We start from the raw sequence: 12,574 nt of genomic DNA, 5'->3' as shown, positions 1-12,574 counted from the left end.
CCCTGCCTTTCTGTTAAGTGTCTCTGTTTCAAGTGAACTTTCTTCCTTGCTCTCTGTGACAAACAGAACATGCTGATTTGGGAATGCAGCCAGCCAAATGTTTGTAGCTCATTTTAGTGTTAGTTTATGGATCTATAATCATTTCTGTTCCAAGAGAGTACATGGCTCTTTTTTTCCGTCCTGGCACTTTACAGTAAACTGAAAAGTCTACAGATAGATGCAATTATTGTTTGAGACCTTGGGACGCTTTCAGCTGTATCGACTGGAACATAAGCAAACAGAGTTTAAGAAGAACATCAGCAAGTTCCTGGCTGAAATTACATATAAACTTGTATTGGAGTCACTGAAGTTAGGGCGTATTAAAATGCAAATGGGACACTCCAGCTACTCAGTAAGAAGAATGTGGGAAGAAATACAGAACTGGATTCTTTTAGACCTAGATGATTTCTCTGGCAATCTGTGATTTTCCTCGCATAAGGGAGAAGGCCTTGTTCGGTAATGTGAAAGCACAAGGGCTTTTTGAAGAAAAAGGTTTCCAGAATTTATTATGAACATTACTTATTTTTTAATAGAGTCTCTACCTTAGCCAGTTGTTGTAGTGATCATTGTTTCCAGTAAGTTCGATTTGGGACAAATATTTAACTTACAAAGAATAAATCCAAAATGGTTAACATCCAGCAAATTATAGGCCAATAAAACGCATGTCTAATTTGGGAAGTGTAATGTTACTTTAGTAAGAAATGTTGTTGAGCTTATCTGAAATAAATTGTAATACTGCTTTTATTGTAAAAGTAATTGTGGGTGGATTATTTGTGCTGTAGTTGCCCTGTATTATAGAGGTTGAGGCATCCAAGGTCAGTTCATGCAGACTGGTTTTGGACAGATAGGATTTATAACTTGAGCATAGCACAGCTTAAGACAAACCAGTAAGTTCTGCTGTAGCCAGGTCATCAGTGTCTAAAATTACGACTGGCAGCAGTAGGTTTAGGCTTGGAGCTGGGAGAGGTCAATAGGTAGGGCTTGGGGCTCCTGTTCAGGTCAGTGGCGGCTGAAGGCTAAGGCGGAGTGCAGAAGAGCATGGAAAACTGCAGCGTGGCTGGCAGTGGCTGCTAGCTGTGCACTGGTGCAATTCCTGAGTTAGTGCTGATGTTGAATTTGGATCAGCAGTAGCTGAGAACAGTAGACTTAAGAATGCTTTTAAAAATGCTGGACTAACTTTGGAGTAGGCTGAGGCCATTCAGTCTGCATCCAGCCCTGCTGTAGGTCCATGTTCACAGAAATTTCTTAGAAGGGGTCAGTTACTTGTACAGCCTGGGCCGACTGTTCAAGATTATATTTAGGGCTGGAAAAAGCAACTTCCAGGCTCAACCTGATTTTGTGTATCTGTGTGGCACTGTACTGGACCTAATAAACTTCCTAGGAGTGAGATCATGATGCAGAGATGCTCCAATTGCCTGTCTGCCTTTTAGAGGCAAATTGTCTTTTTTTTTTTTTTTTTTTCCCTTCTTCTTAAATTGTGTTTGTTCCCTCTTGCTCTGAATAACAAAAAGTTGACTGTGTATTGAGTCCTTTGGCTGAGTGTATTAATTAGCCAGTGTGGTTAACATCTGTCATATCTAGTTTATCTGTTGCTCATTTCAGGGAGCAAATTACACGTGCAGTTTAACGTTTGATAGGGTTTTAAATTTTTTGAGTGTTTTAAGCTTTATATTGTTAATTGGTGATGGTAGAAGTGCACCTGGAATTGTTACGACAAGAGTTTGTTTTTCAAACTTTATTTGAAGTCTTAAGATTTGGCACAAAAGCTTCCACAAATAGATGCAAAAGTTTTATGGTTTTTTACTACTGTGAAGTTAACTGACTTGATGTCAGGAATGGCTTGTTGAAATAGTACCTAATTAAATATTTGGTACTGTTTTCTGAATTTTTTTTTTTTTTTGAGCGTTGGCTGGTTTAACATAGGAGGCCAAATCTGGATTGGATTTTGATTTTTCATAAAATGTAATATTCCTGCTTTTTATATGGTAGCTTATTTGGCACATCTGTCCATAAAACCAAAGGAACTCAAATTTCTGATGAATAAAACATACGCGTTACTAACTTTTGACTTGTTCTCTGTTTATATTGTGCTTAAGTATGCTTCGGTTATATTAGATGACTTTTTGTCTTCCTGTGACCTATGTGAAAATGAGTTCTTGTATGGAAAAAAAAAAAGTTGTCTTAAATTGCTTTGTTAATGAACTTCTAGCACAAGTTCTCAAAGTAGCAAACATTGAGTGGAGTAATATACGAATGTTGTTTATAAAATTACTGTAGACTAACTACAAACTTTTAAGGAAGCTATCTGTAAAGATATTGGTTCTATATAAAAAGTGTAAGCTATAAATGGAGAAACAGATGACACTTTTACTCTGGTCTTTTGGAGAAGCGGTTCTCTGAAAATATCTTTGGAAGTGGGGGAGAATTAGTGAAAATAACTTCAGTGTCATTTCTAAATGCTGTCTGTTAAACAGATGGTAAAACTGCTGAGGCATGTTATGCTGACACCTTGCTGTTGAAGCAGCCAGCAGGGCTGAAGGTCCTGCAGAAACATGTTGCATAATAACCATTGATCTAACAGTACGTATTTTCTCTATTTTGAAAATGCTGATAGGTTCTTATATCTCAGTATCATAGATAGTTGATCATAGATGCCAACTAAAAAGAAGTGCCTACATATCATTAAAAAAAATCTCTTCACCATCTACCTCTCCCCCTTAAAAATACAAGAGACTGGGACTTTCATGAATTCCATGCAACAAAGTATCACTTTGCAAGATAGAGAAAACACTACTTTTAGAATTCATTAATTTTATAAGATGTTAACATGATAATTGAATTTTGCTTTTTTGAAACTGTTATTTTCCCATGATGAATAGCATATGCTGGCAGTATTTTATGGAAGGAAAAAAGCTCACTTTTCTTGATTTAGAGTTCAAGAGAACGAAATAATACACTCAGTGCAGCATGAAAAGAAAAATACTTGAAGTTGCTAGTGGAGCTCAGGAAAGTGTTTGGGGTTGGTTTTTTTTTTTTTTTCATTCTCATCAAGCTTGTAACTAATGTTGATGTTTGGGTGTTTAAGCAAGAAGAATGTTGGTTTTATAAGGGATCTATTGAGCTCTTGTTTTCTTAAGCAGCGATAGTCCAGATCACTGTTTGTTTTTTCAATTTGAATTGATACTTTATATTCCCTCCAATAAAATCTGTGTGCTTTCTCATTTTGCCGTACAGCTGTAGATTTCTGTGCAAAGACCGACTTATGCACAACTAGCTGTCTGTTTAGTCAGAAAAAGACTGGGAATATACTTAGGTTCTAATTCATGCACTAACACCAACAAAAATTAGTCACAAAAGTTGGTAGAGAAAATACCTGTTATTTCAACACCCTGGTCTTTTACAAGAGCTGTTTCAAAAGGCACTGTGGTGAATCAAGTAATTAAGAAAGGCGTTAGATTCAGTTAACTGTCTTCAAACCTGATAAATTATGGTTAATGTTCTCAGTACTGCTCTTAAGTGTGTGACTCAGATAAAAGTGTCTGTTTAAAATCTACTTCTATCCAACTAATGATGGGAATTGTAGAAAAAATCCAAAATCTTAACTGTTAAGGCTTATTAAGTATGTATTCATAAAATAGATGAAAATTAGTTTTGGACTGGATTACTTTCTTTCAGTGCTTTTCCTCTTTGAGCACTCGCTTTGGCATTGCACTAGAGTTCTTTAAATGTATTGTATACAGCAGCTGTCTGTCCTCACATGTTTTTAATAACTTTCTATAGACTAAACCAATGAATCAGTAAAATAAAAGGCCTCTTTGTTAGTGTACTATATCATTAATTGAGGTTTATGCACTTATGGTTTGGCAAGCAGAAAGTTTGAGTTCTCTGGCTGTTAAGAAATTAGAAGTTGACAAGAACAACTGACCCATTTGTCTGTCTTGAAAAAACTGGGATGCCTGCTGTCATGAAACAGAGATCCAGTTTCAACTCCATTGACATTTAATTGTTAATGTGTGTGATGTCTGTTTCAAAGCTTCTTTGGCACTTCTTTGAAGGCAGTTAGTCAGCTTGTCATAGTGAGGCACACTGCTAAAGAGTATTCCTGCTATCTGATCTATGTATTAGTTGTTTGGAGGTCAACAAAAATCTCCACTGGAGGATTTTACTCTCTGGCTGGAGGAGAAAGTACTGTTAGAGGTTGGTTATCGAGGCTAGCTCTGCTAAAAATAGCAGGAGAGACAGCAGAATAATGAAGTAAATAACAGGAGCCTGTACTAAAATAATGCTGCTAACAAACACAATGTTTTGAGGTTTTCTAAAATACAGCAGACTTTTGTCCCACTTTCCAGTAATTTATTTGAAAGGCATGTTCCACTTGAGGATTGCCAAGAACTTTACAAATACTAAGCCTTTTAACATGTCTAAGGTATGTGCCATGCCATTTAAAAAAAAAAAAACCAAAAACAAAACACAACCTCATAGGCAAAAATGATAGCTATATTTTTCCAGAAGCTTGTGGTCTATAAGCTGAAAGTTTTCCTTCAGTAGTTCAGGGAAGCTTCAGACTCTTCAGATATGGAAACCTGTTGTAGCTTTCTATGTCAAACCAGTTTGTGAACTAAAAAGGTTGGTGTTTTATTTTTATTTCCACTCCCGCCACTTCAAATCTGAATATAAGACATACACAGTACAAATTCAATTTAAAGTTATGTATCTCTAGGTTTCTAGCATGTTATAATCTATGACAAGCTCTGCAGTCTAGTTGTGCTTTTTGGAGGTGTAAAAAATTAGAGCTTATACAAATGTGAGGCACTGGTTCTCCATATACATGTATGATTTAAAGATGAAATGGACAAACTTAGGACAACAGAGCTAAAGAAAAAAGGTACCAGAATTATTAAGGAAGAAAGAACTGCTTCAAGAAATACCTATAGCCTTTAATGTCAGAACTGTTTGAATGGAGAATGCCATCAATGGGACACAAAATGAGTAAAATTGGGCTGGAGTTTTAATACTGTAAAACATTGGCATTGAAAATTAAAAATACAGTCATGCTAGAAGAACGGTGAAACACACGGCTTTGCCCTGAGGTGAAGGGAATAGATGTCAGCAAGATGCAGAGCATCATAGTGGAAAGTCTTACGGAAGAAGGCCGTCAAAATCCTCGGGTGATGAGTTTGAATAAAAGCTTGTGGTACACCAACAGATTTAGGAAAGAATAGGCACCAAATCTCTTGTTATCTGGAAAAATCAGGAAGACTAGAAATCCAGAGGTGCACAGGCTACACTGTTAAAGACTTTCACAGTTCCTTACTCTGTCTATGCAAAAAGCGTAGTCTTGTTATACTGTAGATTTTTGAAAAATGCCATAGGCTTATACATACCTTTTAAAAATTTCATGCCCTGCACACAGTCAGTGATGTGTCTTCATGTTAAATGACCCATATAAAACTTTTTCCTGCTTTTGTGGAGGTTTGCAAAGGCTTTCAAATCATGAACTTGAAACAACTCAGCATATGCTCCAATAATCCAGTAAGAAGTCAAGTAAAGTACTTTGACTGTTGGTGATGACTATTGGTGAATACTGAAATTACCTACGTAAACTACTAAAATCTTAATTTCTTTGGCAGCCAAAACGAATGATCAAAAGTAAACTATACAGCGATACCATGTATTATCAGTTCCTTCCCCTGGTATTACAGCGTAGGCTGGAGGGAATCCAGCTGCAAAGTTGCTGCATTCATAGTCTGGTCGTAGTTGGACAGTCAAGACATGCAAGTCAGGGCAGAATCTTTCAGATTTTAGTTGTTCAAAAACTAAACTCTGCAATGTGCATAGGCAAATGGTATTTTTAATAGATATAATGAATTTTAGCACATTTTCAGATGTCAACAGGAATGTCAGGCAGGGGGTAGGGGAGATGCTGAATTTGAAGCTCCTGCTGTCAGGCTTGGGACCGCTGGAATTGCTGGAACTTCCAAAGCACTTACCACAGATGAAACTTATTTTTACTTCATCTTATTTTTTATAATAGCTGTATTATTTTGAAAAGGAAAAAAAATGTTTATATATGCCTGTTTTAAACAGCTGCCTAGGCTTATAGAAATTGTCAGGCGCTCCTAGGAGGAAGGTCTTTAGCTCTGTGTTAATCTGTGATGAATGTTTAGTTGCTTAAGCATATACCAAGACAATTATTTTACTGAAACAAGTAAGAGGAAAAAGTGTCTTTACTCTCTGCCTTTAAGATGATGTTTCTGCTGGAGAAGCTGACAATCTCAGTCCTGATGCTGAACAACTCTCTCCTGTTTGATTAGCATTAGTCTATACGATTTACAAAACAATCTAAATCTCCACCCCCAGCTCCCTCAAACTTCATTTATTTTGAGGAAGGCAGAACTGTCCAAGGGCTCTGAGTGTTGGGTTAACCAGAACTCGTTCTATACAGAATAAGTTTTATTGTCTATAATTCAAGAGCGTCTTCAAATTCTTAGAAAGTGTTACTATGCTATCAGGGGTTTGGAACAATGTTTTTTAAAGCACTTTGCAACTGTAAACTTTGTTTTTTGTTTGTTTTTATTTTCTGTAGACTCGAGATGATTTTCTTGGGCAAGTGGATATTCCTCTTTATCAGCTACCGGTTTGTATTTTTTATTTGTTTGGTTTTGTTTTAAGACTGTGAGAGGGAAAAGTGATTCTGTATGCAACTGTATTAGTCATCGAAGGAAGTTAACCGTACTGATAATAGAAGTGATTAAATTCTCCTGCTCTGTGGGTTTTTTGTTTGGTTTTCTTTTGTGGATTTGTTGGGGTTTTTTTAGTGCTGATATTTATTAAAAAAATGTAAGTTACCTTGTGTTTAGATATTGGTTTCTGCTGCTATAAGAGTTAGGAGTGCTTTTAGCTTTTTGAAGAATAAAAATGCAAGGTTTGAAACAGTGTTAGAGACAAGAAGAAATTGTAATTATTGTCATATTTCTTAAAATATTTTCTTTAAAGTCTACAGATTTACTTCTAATATTCCTTATTCCCATAAACAGATACAGAAGAGGGTAAGTGGGAAATAGAGCTAGTGTTGCTTCATACTTTTTTTTATTAAGTTTTTGGTTTTGAATTCCTTTTGCAAAGCACATTGTTAATTTTAAAGAAATATCACCAAGAACATTGAAATAAGTAAGCCTTTTCATTTTCTTCTGAGGTCTCAAAACATTAGCAAATACTAACAGATTTATCAGCAACTGCTTTAAAGACAAGATAACAACCATGGCAAAACTTTTCCAAGAGCAGTTGTTCTTTCATTCTGGTAAGAACCGTGTCAGGAGTAGTTACAGATACGTCCCGTTTCCCACTGTAACTGGGATGCACCCTAACTCCTCTCCCTCAGTCAGGTGGGTTGGAAAGACTGGCCATAATGTCCTTCTGGAGAAGACTGCCTGTTTTCACTTCTCGCTAATAAGCTGGACAGCAATATCTGGAGTCTTTTGGAGATATTGGTGCATTTCCTTTCTTTTTTTAGCATAGAACTAATGCTAATCTATAAATGAGAACTAGTTTATAGAGCCTCACTTGAGTATTTTCATGGCTATTTTCTTACCTTCCTCAAACATTGACTTTTTCCTGTCTCCACTTTGTTTCCGTCTTCCTGGTTCCTTGTTCTTAATTACTTGGTCTTGCCATCTAAATCCATTGTACTTTATTGGCCCAAATATAGGTGGCTTTTTTGAGTCTTTTGTTTACATAAGTAAATATATCTTGGATAAATAAAATCAGTGTATAAATTCTTTATTACATGCAGTTTTGGTCTTGCTTGATACTATGCAAATGCAGACTGTTCATAACTAAAAAGAGCTAGTAATCAGGGACATGTAAAAAGGGTAAATCATCTGCAAGGTAAGAATAGTTGGCAGATGTGGATTTGCTCTTTCCAAAACAAAAATGTATTAATCCAAGTGTAATCTAGCATTGAATCTAAGGCAACTCTTGTTTTTGGAAAGTCAGAAAAATAATTATAAAACTTAGATTAAGAAGATATCATCTTTCTTTTTCTATCCTCTGTGATGTATTTCCACAGTGTCTTAGTGTGTGTGTGTTTAGAAATAATGTAATGTTGGGAGGGGGAACCCCAAAACCCACAAAACCAAAACCCAAGCTTAATTCCATTTTAATTTCAAAGAAGTACTTACCTTAGTTGTAAGACAATTCATTTCATAAATATAGAACCTGATCTTGCAGATAACACCAGTGTCACACATACATCGTTACAGGATTGAAGATCTGCATTTTAATTCAGTGAAGGTAGAACACTTCAACTTGAGTGTGGTATTTCTAAATTGTATTAATAAGAGCTTACACTGAAATGTCTGAAATACAAGAGAGCATTTTTCTTTCTGAGATTCGGTGTAATAGTTATCACGTTCAGTAAAATTTAGTCAGCTTAATCTTAGGACTGGTTCGTAACAAAGCTCAACAGTTCCAAGTAAAATTCTAAAATCTCTAACTTAATGTCTAACCTTTAGATTCTGGATTTTTTTGTTTCTTTCAAATCAAATGTTGACACACATTAGATAGTTTTTTTGAAAATACTATTATGGAATTAGTTCAACCTTCAAGGATTGCATCATGTACCATTGTTCTTAATTAAAAGACCTACAAATAAAACAATTGCAAGTTTTTCCTCATATTATACAGTACTTCTTGAAACGGTTAAAATGTATTGATTAACGAGAACCTAGAGGTACTCCCCAGAATTTACGAACAGCTAAAAAAGGAAAAAAAAAAAACCCTCAAAAAAGATTTACAAATGTTCCTAAACATATGGTATTGTAAAAATCAAATGTTTCTGTAAGAATTGCAGAACTTCAGGTGGATTATAAATATTTATGTTAACCAGAAAAATAAATATCTTTGTTTTCTTTAATGATCCCTCATGTATATTTCTCTGCCTGTACCTGGGATGTATAGTTATAAAATGATGTCTGTTTACCTCTGTGCTTCTTTCTGTTGAGCAACTTCACTTTTGTGAATTGGAACAAAGATGTTCTCAGAATGGATTCTTCTGTGATTATGTTTTATCCCCAAGTCCTAAAGCTAGAAATGGCTTTTTATGTATGTTCTATGTAAAAATATTTGAAAAATACTGAGGGAGGAAAAAAAGTTATGTTAGATCTTTTAAATGTGAAAACTGGGAATCTATTTCTTGATTTCAGGGTAAACAGTTTTTTTTTCCCTGTGCTTTAGAAACTGTAATATATGTATACACCGAAAGGTAATTTTTTTTTCTTGAACCGGGGAATTAGTCTTATTACTAAGATTAGCACTGGTTTTACTTTGGATTACTGAACCTAAACCTATAATTTAAATTCTAAAATGTTATATGGCCTTTAAAGAAACTCATTGTAAATTTCTGATAATTTTCTTTAACTTCAAGTGTTTGATACAGTTTTTTCGTGAAAAAACTTGTCTTATTCCAGACAGAAAATCCAAGTATGGAGAGACCATATACATTTAAAGATTTTGTTCTTCATCCAAGAAGGTTAGTAAATACCACATAAAAATTCTAACTTTCATATCTAAACAATGCTGTTATGTAATTACTTGTACATATGTAAATATTTTCTAAATTTTTGTTTTCATCAAAGAAATTTGAGCATCAGTGGAGTAAGGTATTTGTGGTTCTACTAAAAAGTCATCATTTGTTTAAATACTTACAGATTATTCAGTAAGAATAAACCATTTGTCTTCTGGCCATGACATAATTCACATTATAACTTCATCTGAAAAATTTATTGTTTTGCTGAACAGTGAAATCCGTGACCAATGTTATGCCATAACTCTTTTATCCCTTTTCAACTTGAAATTGTTTCCTGCCTTCCTGTCTCTTTTGTTTGCCTGTTTCACGTAAGCAGTTTCATGTGACCTTAATTATAAACATGACAAAACTTAAACTGGAAAGCTGCTTAAAGTTTAGGAAGGCCTGTGTTAAAAAACCAAGGAATCTTTAAATGATAGGTAACACTTTGACACTGATATTAGTGTTATGCGTTTCATGTTTGTTTTTAACATGTAGATTCTTAACCTAAATCTGAACAGTTTTTAGCAACTTTTGTTAGAAATAAAAGACATAAAATGCATGTCAACATTTTTCAGATAATAGGTTTCATTTTAGAAATAACATCAGAACATGTGGGATCTATAGATCTTTCTCAGCCACACTGGTAGCAGAAGTATTTTTAAAGTATTTTCCAGTTCTTGATTTTTAGCAGATTAATGATTTTTAACAGTTAGTGACCGTCAAGTTTCATTTTGATCTATTTTTCCGAATTTAACATTTCCTATCCTATAAATGAATGAAAAGTAATATTTATTGTCTCTGCATAAATTAACTTCAATTGTTGTTTGTTAGTCAAGGATCTGACCTCTTCTTGTAGTGGCTACCACGTGAATTTGGCAGTACTTTGTAGTAAGAGATACTGCCACAGGTTCAGGCACTTTTCTGCCTTGAAATCTTATTGTAACTTTTAGATGCTTTAGTATTGTTAATGCATGTTCTTCAATTTTGCTCATATTTGCATTTACTTAGACAGGAATATTAATAATAAGATTACTACCTTCCCAACACCTCAAGATGAGTAAGAATTATTAACATGTTAATACTCTGAAATTAATTACTTTAACTATTGTATTGGAAAGTAAGTTAGTAGGTTACTTCCTCTTTCAAAGGGATGTGGGCTTTTCTGAAACCAAAATACGATCTGAATGAACGTGTTTATAATCCAACATGAAATGTTTTTCTGGATATCAGAAAATCTAATTCACTTTTTCTGCATTGGAAAAAAAAAAAAAAAGCAAAGCGTTAGACCTTAGTGATGTGTGGGGGTTTGAGGTTTTTTTTCTTTATTTTAATAAGATGATGTGCAGGTGTCCAGTTGACTCACTAGTGATATTTTCAGGACTCTTACTATCTTTTTTTTACACCAATAGTCAAACAGATGAGATAATTTGGTAGATTTCTTTACGAAGTGAAAATATTAAATAAAATCAATATGGGAAAATCCTATTTTCAGGCTTCTAATGATGCATTAACCTGAATACAGAGAGGCAGATGCTGAAGTATATGAGCTTGCTGTAACTTAAAGTTTTAGGAAAAGTAGTCATGTAGGTTGAAATAATGCTTGATAGATTGTTTACACACAGTCAAATTATTATAATTATATGAATTAAATTGTCATTGTTCTTATTTTCTTGTTCTTTATTGTTATGCATTGCATAGTAGGGAAGTTTTCAGAAGAGTTAGTTGGAAAGAAACGTTTCCAGTTGTGTTACAAGGTGTACTCAGAAGTCTAAAAACTCAATACCATTACAAAACTTCATTAATTTAAACTATAAAAAGCCAAGTTTGTGTTGAGAAACTTAAGGATAATCCTCTAGCTGTGCTTTTTCAGCTATTTTATTTCCAGGTAACAATTTCACAAGCGCACAATAAGAACACTTTATTTTCTCTTCTGCAGCCATAAATCAAGAGTTAAAGGCCACCTTAGATTAAAAATGACTTACTTGCCTAAAAGCAATGGGTCTGAAGAAGAAACCACAGAACAGGCTGAAGAATTAGAGGTGGGAAAAGATCTATTTATTGCCGAAAAACCTAGCAAATGTCTTCAGCTATTAAGGGTAGTTACAGTAAAAATGAATGTTAGGAATCACTAAGCTACAAATAGTGTTTTAGAAACAAACCACTTGAAAGCAATTGCTTGTATCTTACATAAAAGTTGTAAGTCTGCATAAAAATTCTGGAGCAGTTTTTCCAACTAAAGGAGTGGCTTTGTCAGTATATCTAAAAAAGAAAACATACATTAGGCTTTTGTTTTTTTTCTGGTACTGACTTGCCATATGTCTATGTAACTTTTCTTGTTTTAGAATTAATGGAAGTATCATTGCCCAATATTTTTACTGCTGTTTAACGTTGTTTGACCCCAGCCAGCCAGACACTGACATCTTGCTGGTTTTAGAATTTCAACTCTCTCCAATTTATAGGGTAGCTTTGATCATAACTGCTTTACATTTGTAATCTTTTGTAAGCACATCCAATTTAGATCAATGGATTTCTCTTCAAGACTTAAACAACTCTTACAGCAAAAGTGGTAATGGTGATTATTAAATTTTCTGTTACAAAATGGTATGCTCATCTGACTAGCACATTTGCAGCTTATGTATGAAATGAAATTTATTTCCTTTTTTTAATCTATTCTATGAATGCTGTTTATTTTCCTGGAATAAACAACTTTTGATGCTAATGTGTTTAAGGAACTTGAGTTAAAAATAAGATTTCTGCATGCATAATTTGTCCTATCATTGCTTGAGAAGCATACACAATAAAAACCAAAGCCAATTCTACTGGCTTAAGATGTAGTGGAACTGCACCTTAAAAGGGGGGTGGTTTAATAAATTGAGATACTGTTTCAACTTTGGTAATATTAAAGGTAGTTAATATTATATCTCTTAGCCTGGGTGGATTATATTGGACCAACCAGATGCTGCTAGC

At 34.3% G+C, this 12,574-nt stretch overlaps 1 protein-coding gene across 1 annotated transcript in view; it reads left to right on the top strand.

Moving 5' to 3' along the window:
- The window catches only part of NEDD4 (neural precursor cell expressed, developmentally down-regulated 4, E3 ubiquitin protein ligase), a 55,333-nt gene that overhangs the window by 22,474 nt on the left and 20,285 nt on the right, over positions 1 to 12,574 (top strand). The window contains exons 6-9 of the mRNA XM_009323418.1: positions 6,626 to 6,676; positions 9,507 to 9,568; positions 11,544 to 11,646; positions 12,536 to 12,572. Coding sequence (XP_009321693.1) covers positions 6,626 to 6,676; positions 9,507 to 9,568; positions 11,544 to 11,646; positions 12,536 to 12,572 — 253 coding nt within the window. The remainder of the gene's footprint in view (positions 1 to 6,625; positions 6,677 to 9,506; positions 9,569 to 11,543; positions 11,647 to 12,535; positions 12,573 to 12,574) is intronic.

This window comes from Pygoscelis adeliae, unplaced genomic scaffold (assembly GCF_000699105.1).
Source record: "Pygoscelis adeliae isolate BGI_AS28 unplaced genomic scaffold, ASM69910v1 Scaffold545, whole genome shotgun sequence".
Taxonomy (NCBI): Eukaryota; Metazoa; Chordata; class Aves; order Sphenisciformes; family Spheniscidae; genus Pygoscelis; species Pygoscelis adeliae.
This window is presented reverse-complemented; position numbering and strand designations above follow the sequence as displayed.